Source organism: Lagopus muta, chromosome 6, assembly GCF_023343835.1.
Source record: "Lagopus muta isolate bLagMut1 chromosome 6, bLagMut1 primary, whole genome shotgun sequence".
NCBI lineage: Eukaryota > Metazoa > Chordata > Aves > Galliformes > Phasianidae > Lagopus > Lagopus muta.
The window spans coordinates 11,226,541-11,245,744 of NC_064438.1; the positions used below are offsets into that span (position 1 = coordinate 11,226,541).

The following is a 19,204-nucleotide window of genomic DNA, read 5'->3' on the forward strand; positions in this document are numbered from 1 at the left end:
AATAATAAACCAACAAAAAACAGCATGCAAACAAACAAACCAAATGTTGCTTATAAAATGTATCTCATGAAGTTTTGGCATTACATTTTTCCGTCCAATTCTTTTCTTGTCAAAAAGAGAAACAGTCAAATAATACCTACAGTGTGGCTCATTGGTGACTCCTAAATCACTTCTCAGTACAGAAGTAAGAACTGTGAAATCTATCAAATTCAATTTGTTCTAAGAATGAAATCATTTGAATTTCCACACCCTCCTTTCTCTTAGGATTCTGCAATATTTTTTCTCTTCATGGAAAAAGCAACAATTTCTGAAGATATATAAGGTCTTTTAACAACAACAAAAAAAAAAAAAAAAAAAAGGAAAGACAGACCAGAACAATATAGCAGTATTTATGTTTAGCATTCTACATGAACCATTTTCACATTTTCACAGGTTTTCACAGGTTTCTTTTTTGGATCCTCACCTGTTCTTGCTGTTGGCGAGCAAGATCCATTTGCTGTCGTTGTTTTTCAATTTGTGAGGCTGCCAGCTTTTTCTGTTCATCATGGGCAGCCAGGAGCTGCTCCCGTAAGCTGATCAGCTGGGTGATCATGGTAGAGAGCTGTCGCTCTTTTTCTGCCAGGCTTTCTGGTGTACCTAAATGTGCAGAAAAAATGTACTGTAAATATGAGATAGACGAGAGTTACCAAGTAATATTCACAAAAGAACTGGCGGAATCACCAACGTGCTTATTTCAAGTGGCAGCTTGAATATATATTTTACTAAAAAATCCCCAAAGAATGCAGCACATAGCTTTGCTATGCCCTTAGAAGTGGAGGACATAACAAAAACAGAAGCAAAAAGATAGAGTATTATTTTTTTTTTTTTTTTTCTGGCAGGAGAAATTAATGATGCAACATGTACAAATCCCTATCTCTTTCCATCTAAATCTGCCCAGTGTGATAAATACATTCAGAGTTTATTAGATATAATTTTCCTTCACTTTATATATTTTGTTAGGTTGTTTTTTTCCCTAACTATGCAAGAATGCAAAAGAAAATTTTAAAGGCTGCTGTTCCATCGAAGAAGCAGTTTAATAGTTTATTGATCATTTCTCTGAAATGCCCATATATCTGGCGGGTCATTTGGGTAAATGTAAGCTTTAGTTATGGAATATGTATTTAAAATGAGCTCTACTTGTCCCTAAGAGAAATGGCTAACCTGAGAAAACGGCTTAAAAATTTTCATTTAACTTTCAAAGTTTACTCTATAGAGAGCGCTTAATTAATACGAAACTACGGTACATTTATTCTTTGCGCTAATGATGCTTAATGGTCTGTTTATGGGTAAATTGCATGGGTCTCCTAAGTAAAGAGTACAGGGTCCTTTTGCAAATCGATGCAAAAATATCCCATCTTACATATGAACATGTTACTCTGTCACAAACAGCAATGTCAGCTCCCATATTTGATCCGTACACTGCATTACCCTGTGTGAGCTTCTCAGACTCCCAGCACTATAAGAAGCTGAGGCAGCAGTTTGGGAATATGGGAAGAGCATATGAAGGAGGTTCACGGTTGGAAAGGACATAAATGAACCAATTGTAAGTTGTACAGGAGAATTGAAAGTTAGAGAAGAAGCTAAGCAAATTGAGAAGTAGTCAAGCCTGTTATCTGCCACAATGATAGGAGAAGCAGCATAAGAGAGAGGGTATTAGCATCCTTCCTTTCCTCCATTCACAATTGTGATAAGGAATTTACAGGGCTTTCTGAAGAGGAAGAAAATGTGTGAGGAACAGGACCTGGGAGGAAATGGAGAAACTGTCACCAAAATTATGACTCCACCTTCTTCCCAGGAGTAAGATGGGTATCTTCTAGGGAAGAGAAGAAAGAGGTTGACAGATTTTATAAGGAGAGGGAAAACAAGACAGACTCTTGCTAAGCAGGTCACAAACCCAAGATGCTCTACCATTTACTGGTCTTAGACAGGCTTTCCGTTGCACAAGTGTCACACAGATATCCTCTGTCTACACTTGCCTTCTATCAAAAGATGGCTAAACTCATTCACTGTAAACAATCAAAGTCACAGATACAAAAAGTACCTGTTTTTCTGTACAGCTGTTAATTGCATTTTACTACATAAAGTACTGATAATATTCAATGTCTTAGACACTATTAACTATCCTAGTTTTAAGTCTGCTACATATTAATGTTTCAGCATTCTGTAATGCTAAATCTTATCTTAATATGCATGTGACAAAGGTTTCTGATAGGGAAACACAAGTAACTTCTCATGTTGCAGTGTAAGTTTTAGAAATGGTTAGCACTTTTTTTTAGTCCTTGAAATACAATGGCTGCATGAAGTTAAAACTGCAGGACGCTCAAATATTCAAGCTTACTGCAAATCCTTAGGATGACACACACAACTGAAACAAGAAAAGATTATTTCTGCAAAAAGCTGTTTCAGAGCAAACTTTAAAAAGATTTTAAAAGTAAGTCTAGGCAGGTACCTGGCTGGGAAAATCACAGAATCACAGAATTGTAGGGGTTGGAAGGGACCTCCAGAGATCATCGAGTCCAACCCCCCTGCCAAAGCAGGTTCCCTACAGTAGGTCGCACAGGTAGGCATCCAGGCAGGTCTTGAACATCTCCACATCTCCAGAGAAGGAGACTCCACCACCTCCCTGGGCAGCCTGTTCCAGTGCTCCGTCACCCTCACTGTAAAGAAGTTCTTGCGCATGTTTGTGCAGAACTTCCTATGCTGCAGTTTCCAGCCGTTTCCTCTTGTCCTGTCTCCACTCACCACTGAAAACAGTCTGGCCTCACCATTCTGCCCCCCACACCTTAGATATTTATAGACCTGGATCAGGTCCCCTCTCAGTCTTCTTTACTCAAGGCTGAACAGACCCAGTTCACTCAGCCTTTCCTCATAGGGGAGATGCTCCAGGCCCTTCACCATCTTCGTGGCCCTCCGCTGGACTCTTTCCAAGAGATCCCTGTCTTTTTTGTACTGGGGAGCCCAGAACTGGACGCAGTACTCCAGATGAGGCCTTACCAGGGCAGAGTAGAGGGGGAGGATCACCTCCCTCAACCTGCTGGCCACGCTCTTTTTAATGCATCCCAGGATGCCATTGGCCCTCTTGGCCACAAGGGCACACTGCTGGCTCATGGCAACCTGTCATCCACCAGGACACCCTCTCCACAGAGCTCCCTTCCAGCAGCTCATCCCCCAACCTGTACTGGTGCATGCAATTATTCCTCCCCAGATGCAAGACTCTACACTTGCTTTTGTTAAACCTCATCCAGTTTTTTTTTGCCCAGCTCTCCAGCCTATCCAGGTCTTGCTGAATGGCAGCACAGCCTTCAGGCATGTCAGCCAATCCTCCCAACTTCGTATCAGCAAACTTGCTGAGGGTGGCCACTATCCCCTCATCAAGGTCATTGATGAAGATGTTGAACAAGACCGGACCCAGCACAGACCCCTGAGGAACACCGCTAGTTACAGGCCTCCAACCGGACTCTGCACCACCAACAACGACCCTCTGCGCTCTGCCAGTCAGCCAGTTCTGGAAAAATATCTGTATAGAATATATTGCCTTGCCAGGATCCATTAGCTTGTACTGAGCTCCATGCTGTTGACATCATTTTGATTGTCTAGGACTTCTGCACTGACTAGCATTAACCACCTTACACTCTAACTTGATTTAGTCTTGAATATTTTGCAACACGAATGAAAGGTTAGTTAGGTGCTTTGGAATACTTTATAGTACACTGACATTTATTTTTATAGATAAAGGACTGTTCTGCCAAAAAAACCCTACTTGTCCATTATGGCAGGAAGAGATCAATCAGTCCGCCTATTTTAGAAAGCCAATAGGAAGTAACCTGCTGCCTCAAATGATACTTATTGCCATTCACTGCCACCTGGGAAACCACAGCTCGAGACTTTCACATCTGTCAAGCAGCTCTGGCACTGTAATGCAGACCTCTGATTTTTACAGTCATAAAATACTTTACACACCCAAAGCAGATATGCATCTCCTGCTCTGTTTATATCTTATCCTGTATGCTTTGTATACTTTCTGCTTGCTTCATAACATCAGCAGAAAGGTACCACAAAGAGTGCCTGTTTATTGTTTTGTTATGATTAGTCAGAACTGTTTGATATAGTTGCAGCACATTTTATAAGGTCATTTCATTATTATTATTATTTTAATTTTATACAATAGAGAACATAAATAACTGTTCCTATTCAGAAACTCATAGTAATTGTTTTTCTTTCTTTTTTTTCCCCCCTCAGAGAAACACATCTAAAATGAATAACCCCCTTTAAAACGCTCTACTCTTTAATTTGCACTGTGCTATGTGATCCAACAACAGGGTAGGACTGATGACCGCAGAAAGTACAGTGTGCTTCTGGAAAATAAGGAGACCTCCATGAAGCTGCACGACACCTAACCGAACACAGCTCAGGACAGGAAAAAGCGCAAGATGCAGCATGTTGTTGTATGACGAGAGTAGGGGGAGGTATAATTTAATTTTAGAGTGGAAAATCCCAACCATTATTTTACAGTTTAAATACCAATAAAAACAACTTGCTCAGAATGCAGACCAGATTGAGCTGATCTGGCTGGGCCAAGAGAGGTCATCAGTAGCTGTGTGCCATCATCATCTGTTTTGCATCCACTTACTGCAGTAAGCAATGAGATTCCTAAACTCATTACCAGTAAATAAACTTCTTCTGCTGACTAAAAAATGCCTATAAATAAAATAAAGTATAGCTCTCTGTAAAATGTATTTGCCATAAAAACAGATAAAACAAAAAGCTTAGTAAAAAATATACAGTAAACATGCCAGCATTCACAAAATATTATATATCACAGCTCTCTTTCTCTTTTCTAATCCTATTCTCCTGCTCCAAAGACAGCAGTGCTTTTTTTTTTTTTTTTTCCATGGGGTCTTCCTTATCCCCAAAACACATCTGTCTTGAGTTTCTCTCAGATTTGTCAGGTGGATCAGTGCTCCCCAGGGCCTGCTCCATCTGAAGTATTTTAATTTGACTAAACACCTGATTTATTTTATCTCTCCGATGAGAAAGGCAGTTTGTCTTAATAGAGCCTGTCAGCCTACAGTCCCATTCACAGCAATTTACAGGCAGCCAGGGATGCTGGAAAAGAAGAGTGCTGTGATTCTGTATTTTATCCTCCTCCAGAAAGCACCTAAAAGCAGCTATTCACTGCTACTGCATGTGGCATTTTAGAACTGAATTAGCTTTTTATTCAAGTAACTACACTAGTTGTGAATAGCTTATCTGTAAAATTGCTACATTCACTACTGATTTTATTAACCTTTGGCTCTATCGCAAAATGGTCTTCAGTTAGGAAAGACCTTTAAATTTGACACATTTTTCTTAGGGGCCTTTATTTCAGTGACTTCAGATAAACTGAATTTGATCCATTGACTCCCCTCACCAGCACTATTTAAAAATTTGTGTTGTTGAGAAGTCGATAGTGTTCAAAGACTTTTTGTAAAACTGCAAATATAACAATTACTTTCACCACAAGTTCTGAGGAAAAAAAATGGTCTTTTATTTGTGATAGTTCTTTGGATGTATTTTCTTGACTTCATGCTTATTGTCACAAGCTCCAAAAATAATGCAATTTTAATTTTTCAGTAGGTTATTATTGTTTTTGTGTAGACTGGAGCACAAATTGAGATAAAATGGTCAGACTGAACAGGACTAAAGCATCAAAGAGAACTTTTGAGAAATTCTGGTCATAGGTCAATCTAACCAGGACTGAGAAAATAAGAAGTAGCTATAAATCTACTGAAAAAGAAAGAAGAGTTCAACTTGTGATCTAAAATTACATTTAGAAAGAATTCTGTCTGTGGCAAAGACCTGCCTTGTAAAATTGATCACAGCACCACATTATTTCTGGTTCGCAAAGAAGATCACACGTCTTACAATAAAATGCATTTAATAAAAATCAGAAGCACCATTTTGCATTTTAACTATCTAGATTCTTTTAAAGTGTTGCAAAGAATATTTAAATCTAGTATGCTGTAACTACAGGGGAGAATATAACTGTAGTTCCTAAATTAATCCCTGATTTACCACCTTACCACATTCCCATTACCTATTACTGCATATTTGGACTATATTGAGATATACTGATGTATCTGCATGTTAACAAACACAGGAGGCTTTTCAGAGTTGGATTTGGAACTGTCCTTGTGGCAAGTTGTCACGAGATATAAGCGGAGCATTAACTGTTGGCAAAGGAAAAAGAAAAAGCAGGAATAACAGAAAATAGACTTCTAAACTGATCTCCTTGACACCGAGCAAAAGAAAACAACATATAACTTCATATTCTATCCTGAGAATAAAGGACAAAGTAATGTAGTCATAACTAAGCCAAGAATTTATAGGCTTGATCCAAAGCTTGCTGAAGTCAAATTTTTAGCTGTGATACTAAATTACTGTGGGTTCCTCAATGTGCTTCCTTAGTGCTCCAACGTGTACCCAAATAAAAGATTACCAGGCAGAGGTGCGCATGTCAGGCTAGCTGATGTTTCTGAAGCACTTTGGGATCTTTGCACAGGATCTCTGCACAGCTGCAAAGTATTATCATTTCTCTCAAATTCCATGATGAGTATAAAGCATTAAAAATATCATCCTTGTTTACGTACTGCATCTAAACGAACTTTCATCCTGTATACCTACAGGAAATACAAATTAATGAATCACAAATGATTATTTTTGTTATGTTTTCAGAATGAACACACAGCGTGATTTATACGAAACCAAAAGATAGCAAACCAGGAAAGAACTATGGTCTGTGCCAGAAACTAAGAAAGGCTTTAAATCACATAACTGCAGACCCAAAGTACTAGCAACCAGAGTAATTCAACCTACAATCTAAAGTGATTTTGAATCAAGCTAAGAAATTTCAGCATTAAAAAAAAAAGTCCCTATGAATCAATTACTCTGTGGGGTTTTTTTGTTGTTTTTTGGGGGGGTTTTTTGTTTTGTTTTTTTGGGTTTTTTTTGTTTTTTTTTTTTAATGGACATTGTTTGAGAAGAAAGCGAAGCCACAATGCTAGACTTAAAAGAAAGTGTGTTTGATCTTAGCTGCCCAGAGATAACCTGGTTAAAGCATTCTGTCTAACACGGCAGTCTGCAGCGCACATCAGATAGGCTGTGATGTCGTTACTTCACAGGCTCTGTCCAGCGTTTAGCATTTACCCTTTTTTGATTGGGTCACTGTTTAAATGCCACAAAATAGGGCAGCAAAAGTCAACAAAAATAAACAGGGAAAACAGAAGAAAGTAACAATGTAATGGAAGGGCTTTGGAGATAAAAGTCACTTTGTGAGGGCTGCCTCACTAAGGAACCCCCTTCCATTGCAATAGCATCTAATTTGAGTTCTAACTCCAACAGCAGTTTAAAAAGCTTTCCACTCTAAATGGCCCCAAGTGCATCATAAAGATAAAGCATTTCAGTGGAAAACAGCCACAAAGACCTCTATTATCTTATCAGTCTTTGGTTACAACAGCTGAACCAATATGACTAATTTCTGAATGACTTTTTTTCCCCCTTCTTTTTATAACACAAGAATACTGGAATTTCTTTATTTCATTATCAGTTAGCAATTGTTGATGTTCCCATATGCTACTGTCCAGTCCTCAGTCAATAAAAAGTTCTATAAATGCTTCCATTGTGCTTTGTAGCATCCCAGCGCAGAAGGCAGTGTGGCAAACATGTCCAGCATGCAAATCACACTGGATAGCTTCTCTTGCAGAGGTGTGAGATTCCCCCTGCCCATATGTTGCAAAATGATTCTGTGACTTAAACTTTTAGCAAGGAAAAATTAACACCCTATGCCCACACACAATAATGCAAATTAACATTAGGAACCGCTGAAGATGTTCTATAGAGTAAAATCTGTTTGTCATTCAGAGAAATAAAAAATGTCTTCAGTTAGCACAAAGCATCTTATTGTTATGACAAGGATAAAAATGCTTGTTGATTCTGTAGTATTCATCCTAGTTTCGAATCCATGAAAGTTCGTATGTTTAAGCCATTCCCTAGAAGCAAGTGGTCTGAAACTATTGGAAACTAAGTATGATTTGCAGAACATGAGAGTTTAAATACTACTAAAATCTAGCACAGGGTAGACATTTTCTTAGGCAAGCTATAAATTGCAGGGAGCAAAGTGGAGGTGAATTGCCTCAGCCAGGTAGGGACAGACCTTCATTTCCCATGTGAGAGTGCCCACTGAGAAGAGCAGGAGGGGCCCAGGGCAGTGACAGCAGGGCTGCCCGATGTCTGTCACAAAGGCCAGCTGCACCACTGTGCACACCGTGCTGCAGGCCTGTCTGCAGCCATCAGTGGGCTTCTGCACCCACTTCTGCTTAGTCTGGCTTGCACTGAGGCTCTCGTCCACCCACCAGCCATCTGCCCAGCCAGGGACACCGCAAATGTGCGGAAGACCAGCGTTCATCCGTATCTCTCCCTGACACTGAGATGGGATACAAGCAAGAGGCAAACTTGAGTCCCTGGGTACAAGTGCCCTTTATCATTGCACCTCCAAGCGTTTGTACTCTACTGTACCTAATTCAACCACGTGAAGAGTCTCACTCACTTGTTTTTCCATTCTCAAAAGAATCTGAAGGGTTTATCCCTTCTTCAGACTTTACAAATAACAGAGCTGTTTATTCTTCTTTAAGAACAAATAACTCACAGCAGTGTACACTGCAATCCAGTTGAATATTTCCCCTAAAGATTTGCTATTGTCCGATGGCAACTGAGGCAGGCTTATCTGCTTCAGCATTTCTCAGCAAAGGCTCATACCTTAGCTTTAGCAGGGTCTTCTCTTGAGAAAATTTCGCTTTCTAAGCCATTAACTTTTTTTTTTTTTTTTAATCTCAACTGTTTTCTGCACTTTTTTCTTTTTTTCTTTTTTCTTTTTTTTTTTTTCTGTTACCATCTTATAGCAATTCTCAAGTGTTTCCAGAGGAATACCTTATACTCACAGGTTCTCTTGCTGGACTCTTTTTCACAGTAGCTCCAATCAAACTAAAGTAGGACATTCAAGAAAAAACACGGCAGTGACCAGATCAACATAGACTAGTCATAAGTAATTACCAAACAGCTCCAAAATTGACTATGTAATTTCTGCTTAGGAATAGGACCGGATCGAGTAGTTTCTGGTTAGTCCATGGAGCAGCACAATGGTACCTTGTGCCATTTTTAGCAATGTGCTAAATACACAGTTGAGTCCTAAAATTTAATCCACTTCAGGAATGTACAAAAGAATGTGATGTTAGCCAGAGCTTTAGCTTCCCCCTCCTCCAAAACAGCTCCCACGAAAGAAAGAGAATTCCAATAAATCGATTGCACTTCTCACTCTCTCTTTCATACATATGAAAAGAACTGTATCTGATATAAGCATTGGAGGGCTTTTACTGTATTTAGAGATACTGTTATTATTCCATATATAGTATTCTATTTTAAAATTGTTTTCTCAAGTAAGAAAAAAAAAAAAACTTTTTTTCTTTTCAGTTTCCAGGGGTGATTTTCAAATTCCACAACTTGTCACCTCATATTCTAAATAATATCAGAAGTACATATTAACTGTTAATTCATGCATGTGCATGAATACAATTTTTTGAATCAATTATTCCTAGGGTTTTCCAGCAGCAAGTAGAGATTCGGTTATGAGAATGTTTTAGTGCTTTGAATGGTTTTAGAAATGCTTCCTATATACTCAAAAAGATCTGTTAAGACTATATGGAGAGAAAATTGTGATAATACTGGATATAAACAGGGAAATACATATTAGAAATACATATTAGCATTCCAACTAAAAACTCGCAGTCGATCTGTTCTTGCTGAAATAGAATATAACGATACAGCAGAGGCCACAGGCTGTGAGTAATCTGTACAGCAATCCAAACACTATAAGATGATGTAAAGGGAAAAGAAAAATGAGTAGTTTTATTTCATTAACCAAGGAGATTGTAGCCCAGGGCACAACACACCAAAATAAAATGAACATGCTGGTGTTATAGAGCAAAATTTGTATTATTATTATTATTGACTCTAATCTCAATTCCAATGCTTTTTAAAAGAAAAAGATTACAAACGAGAGAAAGAAAGATGGTCTATTTGTTTAAGTTACTCAGCTAGAATGTGAGACTTGAAAAATTTCCTGACCATCACTTTCAGTTTTTCCCATTTAATTATCATTGATAGAACTTCCTTAGATTGAGAAGGGAGTTTATTCTGAGAATAGGAACAGTATTTCAGATTGTATTTTTGGGCCGTATAACAGAAAGAAATGGATATTAAGAAAAGATATATAAAAACCAAAAGATAAAAGAGGTATTCAAAGTGAAAAAATATATACATATACAGAAAACTTAATTCAGTTATGTAATTGTATAACATTTCCTCTTCTGTAGAAAAACTACATCAGCGAGCATAGTGACAGTATGCTACACCCTATATTAGACAAGCTATAAAATGCAGGCAGTAGAGTGAAATGAATTCTCTCAGCCAGCTGGGACAATGACTTTAAACTAAGAGGGTGGAGTATGTGTAGATTCAATATAAGAAGGAAATTCTTTACCCAGAGAGTGGTGAAGCACTGGAACAGGATGCCCAGAAATTTATGGGTGCCCCATCTCTGGAAGTGTTCAAGGCCAGGTCGGATGGGGCCCGGGGCAACCTGGGATTATAGAAGGTGTCCCTGCCCATGGTGTGGGGGTTGGAACACGTTAGTCTTTAAGGTTCCTTTCCACCCAAGCCATTTTATGATTCTATGCCAGAAATGGTGTTAGTAAACATGGCAGAAAGACTGAAACATAATTCACTGTAGGAATCAACTTTTAGGATCAGAATTTTGTCTGTGCAAACATCCCCAAATGGGTCACATTTAACAGTGTTTTGTTTTCCTTTGTTATTTTTAATTCTTTTTTTTTTTTTAGTGAAGTTACTATTTTAAGTGAAAATGGTACAAGATCACTGCTTGCTTTCAGAGAATACATATGAAGCACAAAAAGCAATAGCAGACAAATGTTATATTTTCCTCAAGATGATATGAGAGTCATAGAAAAGGTCTGAAACTTAAATCCTGCAACTTCCTCTTTGTAAGGTCTGTACAACTAACACCAAAGCCAATAGTCCTATAATTCTCTAGGGCATCACAGATCAAAACAGGGGCAGGATCATAAGGAAATGGAAAGGGAGACATCCAATTTTTCCAATCTTATGGAGACTAGATATAAATATATAAATATCCCATCATTGAACATTATGGAAAAATATTTTTAACATTCTATTTCTTAGTTTCTCTATAGCTTATTACATTATCTATGGAGAAAGGTTAGTAAAGAATTATCTAAATATACGTCTGTTCTAAGCACCTTTGTGTCTGAGAATGCTTTGTGCTGACAGCATCACGTGAAGACGACAGCAAACTGTGCATAGTATTAGAAATTTGAAATATACTTTCTTACAAAATTCTTAACTCCCTCTTTTTTTTCCTGCTCTTATGACACAAAGTTTACTGAACAGAGTTGTACTGTACTGTTTAAGTTCTGGTTGAATATTGCAGCTGTGTCTTGAGTGATGGGTGGTCTGACATGTGAATGCTAAGCTATTTGTAGCATTCATACAAAAATTTCTGTAAAAGGTGAAAGAAAAATATTTTTGTACCTTTCTATTTAAGATGAGAAGATGTGATAGTTTGCTTATATATAATCAAAGATAGAGTCTCTTTTGGAATTACAATGTTTAGAGTCACAACTGATGACAGTCTGGAATAAGTAGGATCTTATCAACCAACATGCAAAGATTGAGTCTGCTGAAGAAAAAAAAATGTAAATGGGGAATTCAGGACTGATTTTGAAATTGCCCCATTTCATTGATTGTTCTTTCATAACAGAGCACAGCTGGATAAAAATCATTTTGTTTCCATATTCAATTTTAACTTTAACAAGTGATTTCTCGGTACCATGGTACTCTTTGAAATGAGTCTTATTTTTTTATTATGTACACAATACAATTGCAAATCACCTATACATTTCTGTTTGTTTGTTTGTTTTTAGTATTTCTTCCTGTTGTGATGAAAGTGCAAAAAAAAAAAAAAAAAAGGCACTTGTTTGGAAGGAACAGCTCTCCAATCAAATTTGTATCTTCAATCAGAGGGATGAACTAAATATCTGTTCTATTAATCTTATTCTGGAAAGAGAATTGTATATGTACACTCATAAAAATGACTGGAAGGAAGCTGAGCTTAGAGGAAGTTAGTTTAATATCTCATCTGATGAGTAGAGCTCATACGAATTAGATGACATTAATTTTCCTGTATAACAGGACTTACATGTGATTTCCTTAGCTGCTATTTGTCTTTCATAGAAAAAGTTCATGATGTAAATGAAGCTTTTGCTTGTTTTCTCAGTTTTGTCACATTGTCTCAACTGCAGATTAATAATGAAGACGAAAAAGAATCATATGCTTTAAGTTTCCAATTTAATCAGCAAGCTATTCAAAAAAGTTCTGAATAGCACTTCTTTCAGATTTTTGTCACACTATTTGTAGAAATAACGTGATTCTTCTCCTAAAATGGCGAGGAACATTTTGAACTGTAATGTTGGGGAATACATACTCAGAGTGATGTTAAGAAGTGAAAGTTGAAGTCCATTCAGCTTTTAGATGTACATCTGCAACTGAACATGGGCAAATGAGGTAAAGAAAACCATCTAACTACTGTATGTTCCTAATTTTATGGAGGTTGATGTGGTACCTTACATGGATCCTGAGCATCTCTGTCACAGCAAGGTCCATGAGAACAAACACAGTAATTAATTCTTTTATCTGTGGATGCAAGAAGGAGCAAGATCCATTTCACAAATGTCACTGCACCTGCTCTGTAAAAAGGCCGATAGATTCACTTGCTTTGGAGTGAGATCTTAATACTCTAGTAATCCTGCTTCTTTTCCTATGTAGAAAATTATTACCCAAATACATTTCTTCTATTGCCGAATGCATAATATACACAGGAGACATGTGCCCCTGTGAAATGAATTTTGACTTATTCTGTTGCAGTTACTTTTTATATATCTTGTTAAATAAGTTACTTCCATGAGTTTTATAGTTAGTAGTTAATAGTTACACCACTCAAAAATGTCTCAATATAAATATGAGGAGTATTAGTACTGCAAGATTTATATACTTTAAATATAAATTTTAATTTTGATCTTAATTACATGTTCATCTTTCATGTCTTACAAATACAAACAAGTATATCAATGAAAAACTTATATTTGCCTCTGAAGATTTTTATTGCCTCTGGTGATAAGTAATGAAGAAGCAAAGTTTATTGCAAAACAAGGACATTAGCATACCCTGTCGATCATGGAAGCTGTAAAGAAGAAACTTCCTGCTTCATCTGAGAAGAGACAATTTAGTCAAAAGCCTTTGATATGTATGGCAAAGCAACAACTTTTTATACATTAAGAATATGCCCACAGAAGTCAGTTGAAGGATTTACATTGATTTCAGCGAGCTTTGAAACAAGTCCACTGATATATTCATTAATAACAGTGTTAGGTGGTCAAAGCTGGAAGCTTCGGGCTTGTAAAATGGAATATTATTTTAAATTTCTTTCGTAACTAAATAGTTTTACATTGAAAGTGCTACTTATCTGCTACATACAATCTACTAATCTGTAAAACCCATTTGGCAGAGCATATTAGTGCTACAAATGTGGATTATCTCGTCTTTTGTAATAACCACAGTCACAGTGTATGAGAAGGAAAAAAAAAGTAAGCAATGCTTGTTGGTCCCACATGATTTAATTAAAAAATAAATAAGTAAGCAAACAAATAAAATAAGCCCATTCTGGAACAAATTAGATTTCTATGAAAAACTACTTGTGCTTCTTTGAAATACGCTGCAAAATTATCAGTCCAACTTTTTAACTGCAGAAAAACTCCTAAATCACATTAACCAGAGGTGACCTAAATTTACAAATTGAAGTTCTACCTATATTCTTACAGTGTACTGGAATAATTATACACTAACCACAAGCATGTTTAGCCAGATGTTTCTCACAAACAAGTAAAAGCACATTGGGATATTTTCTTAATTCAATTTATTTGTATATCTAGTTGATCACAAACGAAAACGTTTAACACAACCCTTCCCTATGGAATGACTGGTAATGAAACTCTTCACAGTCTCAGAACCAGAAAGTGGTATCATTTTATTTCATTCTGCATATCGTGGAATCCTCGAATCATCAAGGTTGGAAAAGGCCTCCAAGATCACCCATCTACCAGCAATATCTCCCCCTAAGCCATGACCCTAAGTACAACATCTAAACACTTCTTGAACACCTTCGGGGACGGTGACTCAACCACCTCCCAGGGCAGCCTATTCCAGAGCCCAACCAGAAATGCAGATAATCTAACACTGGCAGAATCACTCTGAATGAAAACATAAATATTGCCTGTTCTAAGGCCTTAGTGTGGTTTGCTATTCAAAGGCCTGAACTTTATGCACAATATTAGGCAAAAATCTAAAGATAATCCAGAAAAAAAAAAGCCTCAATGTTGGAAAGAAAAAAAAAGCTGCATGTAGGAAACACATCAAGAGGTTTCTCAAATCCATTACAATGTCATTTGAATTGATAGCCTTATTAATAATCCTGGGATATATTTAAGAAATCAGGATGCCCTAACTATTGCTCTCACAACAAAAATTTGTCCAAGTTGCATTTTCATTATTTTATTTCTACAGTGACCAAATTACATTTTTGGTTTTTTTCTTCCTAACAAGGAAAAACAAAAGTAGAAGGCATTTCTATTGAGACTTCTCTGAAGTGGCTTAAAAGTTAATAGCTAACCATGTTCCTTTTTAAAAAAGAGCTATGTATGTATTTCACCTACTGCAACTCACAATGTAATGTTTGTGACACGCTTAACAGTTACATCAGTGACCTTGATGCTAAGATACTGTCAGCTACGGTGAAGGCTGATTACAACTGCAAAATATATTTCTCTTTCACTTAAGCAATTCCTTTAGTGGCCTTTTACTTTCTATGAATTTTAAATATACATCAAAACTGAAATCTGACTGTATCTGAAAAGTTCTCAGGTATTTTTCCAAGGTGTTCCCTGGACCTTAGGTTTCTCTGGAACAAGCAATTTAAATGGATTTCATTCTCTTACTATTGCAGACAGATCTCTGGCTGTTTTCAGGCATACTTTAAGCATCTAACACTCATCAAATCGGACGATATCTAACTCTATTTTTAAAAATGAGATAAACATGCCTAAATCATATAACATCACCAGAAAAGTTTTCTGTATACTTTCATTTGAGCGAGATCTTCACCTTCTAGACACTGAAGCCATGGCTGAAAGACCACAATTATCGAGATATCACTTCCTAGGGCCCGGTGCCACATTGGTAACTTCAAAGCATCAAAGACTGCATTCATTTTCAAATTTTAAATTCCTTCCTTGGATCTGTTCCATTACTGACTTGATATATAATAGAAAATATGATATTTTTCTGCTCTTGTACACATGAAATATTCTGTGTTTTCAGTTATACCTTGTACTCCACATACAGAAGTCCATCTGAGAAACTCAACTTGCATAAGATGAATATGACAAGTAAAAACACTACAGAAAATTCATTTACAAGACAACGGCCACATTCACTTATTCACAATTACCTCCTACATTAAAAATATATATATATTTAATAAATAAAGTACTCAGTGTTGTTTTAGGTGTTAATTCAGTTTATACATTTAAGAACAGTGACTTTCAACCACATGACTTCTAAGCACCTGCTACAACACAGTTACTGCTGTCCAAAAAAAGCACTACTAGGAAAGCTTGTAAAAGTATGCATTACAAAATCATTACCTTGTTTATCTGCTAGCCTTCCAGTTCTCAGCACATCATTTTACTATTTTCTATCTGTCAGTCATGAACACTAAACAAGTATAAGATATCCTAAGTTCAACAGAAAAGAAACTCTTTAAGAGCTAATGATGTGTGTTACGCACATACCCATGTATACACGCACACTCCTCTCATGGGCTCTTGAGGACCATCACAGTAACCGAGTTTATAAATTTTACAATTTCAGACTGTAGCAGCAGTCTCAGCCCTGGCTCTGGTGATTCCAGCTGATGTACAGGATCTGACTTTGATCAGTGAAGAGCAGCACTCTCCTTTCACAGATCATGCTGCAAGAGTTGGAGTGGGCCTATGCTGAGGGAGACTTTTTCTCCGTTGGGAAAACTGTTTCATCAAAATAAGTTTAACAGTCTTCAGTTTGATTACATACATCTTCAGTTTTCCATCACTTCCAAACTTGAACTTGACATTGATTTCTATATGTTTAAAGTATTGAAGTATTTAAAGTATTTTACATAGGCATAACTGTCATAATGTATATTTCCCATAGCAGATTTAGCAGACATGTAATTACCATCCATACTTTTTTCTCCAGTGATTCCCTGATTATCACCATACAATTTTGAAGAGCAAGTAGGCACCCTCATCTGTAGCTGAAGTCCGAGACCCAAAATTACACCTTAGGAGGTGCAGAAAACATCGAAATAGTGAACATTGTTAAATAACTTACAAATGAATCCTGAGGTAGGAACTCTCTATTTACCAGAAACCCTACATAAGAAAATCTTCAGCTGTTCTGTGGTTTGCAGAATCTTAACAGTATGTAAGTAAATAGATCCTGCCACTACAGTACAGAAATGAAGGGAAAAAGAAGTTCTTTCAGTTACAAGTTAAAAGGAACTCTAATGGCTGTTAATGAATCTGAAAAACAAACCATGTAACAGTTATGCCCATTTTGTTTTCCTCATCAAAGCTTGAAGTCTCTGTAAGCTTTTCCACATTTAGAGAAATTTAAGTTGCACACACCTATCTAAAATGTCTGTATACGTTACACCGCTTTCTGAAATTTTGTAACTTGAGTGCAACGCCAACATTTTAACAAGAGATTTTGTTTTAGTACCTATAATAATACTGTATTCCACCTTCCAGATAAAATTGAAATTGTCTTGTAAAGAGTTACATCAGTGATATAACTGACTTTCAAATTACGGTGAATCCTGTATAAACAATTTACTTCTCTTAGACGTCAGAGCTGTGATCCTATTTTAATAGAACATATTAGGAGCAAATGTAAATTTACATATTTCCAAGTCAAATAAAATGTAAAAAATGTATCTTCACATACAGTAGCAACATGCTCAAATATGTTGGAAATGTCAACCATTTACATTACACACTTTCTTATTACCCTTAGTTAATATAAATTACATTTAATTTCACATTTAGTAAAACATATTGCTGCCCAAAATAAGGACTATAATTTTTATCAGCAATGATTCTTATTGATGTATGAACATAATTATTTAAATTCGGTGTATATAGAGACAGAATCCATGCACACATTCATAGTTTTTGCTCCCTCCATGCTTCTTCCCTGATTTTTGTGGCTTGGAGCTCCTCCAGATGCTGCCTCTGACTTTGTGGTTTTTGTATTTGAGATCCTATCTCCCCGATTCATAGCATTTCTTGATTGACAAACAGATTCAGATATGAAAATAAACAAATGCGTGTGTATAATTTGTACCTGACAGTTACTGCTAAGATTTCCATTCATACTGTTTCAGATCTTAGCCATTTCTCAGATCTCCAAGTTGCTGTATTTCACTAAGCTATTCAACAACTGGTGACATGTGATCTTCACACTGCAAGCTGCACTTCAAATTCAGAGGATATTTCTTTTTTTTCCCTCCCCCTTCATAAACCAAATGATTTAAAAAACAACAGAGGGGTTTGTATTTCTAAAATGATGTGCTTCTTAATTGAATGCAGAACACTTTCAAAATAGTTTCCATTAGAAGTCCACTTTTTTCTGATTTAATGCACAGTATAATATTTTCATTGGTAGATTAAAATTGTTTGACTGGAAGTAAAACCTATTATTATATGCTTTTTTAGCAGTTTTGTCTTGTATAATGCAGGATGAATTATGTAAAATGTACCACGCAGGATACTCTACAAGCTAATACTTGCATGCTGCAAACAATCATAGTTTCACTGATAGACTGGGACTTAGCATCTTAAAATTCCTGTGGAAATCAAGAGCATTTTAAGTATGGGGTTTGATTATTTAATCAGACAACTTGCATTTTGCCCTGGCTAATTTGGAAGGCTGATAATATTTTACTCATAAAATAATTGTGCACCTGTTGTGACAGAAAACTATTCAAACAAATCTTAATAGAGAGGAGGATTCATTGCAGACATGAGTGTGTTAGCCTCTCATTTCTGCTATCTACAGGGCAACAGGTTTTAAATAGCTATTGAACAGGTCTCAGCTTAATCGTATAACCTCCAAAGAACACTTATGACTGATGTGACTAATATTAAACTTTAATTCATATTGACAACACAAGGTAAATATAAGGAAACTACCAATAATTTAAAGAAAAAGGATAAGAAAAGGTATAGAATCATAGCGTCACCAAGGTTGGAAAAAACCTCTAAAACCTCTAAACCACCCTGCCCAACCATCCACCTGTCACCTGTGTTATTTTCCACTAAACCACGTCCCTCAGTACAACATCTAAACGTTTCTTGAACACCTCTAGGGACAGTGATTCCACCACCTCCCTGAACAGCCTGTTCCAGTGCCTGACCACCTTCTCAAAGAAGAAGTATTTCCTAACGTCCTACCTGAATCTCCCTGGCACAACTAGAGGCCGTTCCCCCCAATCCTATCACTGGTTACACAGAAGAGGCCAACCCCCGCCCCATCACAACCTCCTTCAGACAGCTGTAGAGTGAAAAGGTCACCCCTGAGCTTCCTCTTCTCCAGACTGAACAATCCCAGCTCTCAGTCGCTCCTCATAAGACTTGAGCTCCAGACCCCTCACAGCTTCATTACCCTTATCTGGACACATTCCAGAGCCCTAAAATCTTTCTGTCAGTGTGACAGATATACATACATACATCGTATATTATATTCATATATGTATGTATATAGTAGTAGGATTTGAGCATGGCAGCTAATGACCAAGAACGACTAATGGGAGCAAGGGAGTCCAGAATATGGACTCACTTTAATGTCAGCACAAGGAAGCAAAAAGAAGGAAAATGTGCCC

The 19,204-nt window shown here is 36.9% G+C and overlaps 1 protein-coding gene across 14 annotated transcripts in view; it reads right to left on the reverse strand.

The window, feature by feature from the left end:
- Positions 1-19,204, reverse strand: part of SOX6 (SRY-box transcription factor 6) — a 371,963-nt gene that overhangs the window by 144,319 nt on the left and 208,440 nt on the right. For all 14 annotated transcript variants that reach the window (XM_048947792.1, XM_048947789.1, XM_048947795.1 and 11 more), the window contains one exon: positions 464-636. In XM_048947792.1, the coding sequence (XP_048803749.1) occupies positions 464-636 (173 nt within the window). The remainder of the gene's footprint in view (positions 1-463; positions 637-19,204) is intronic.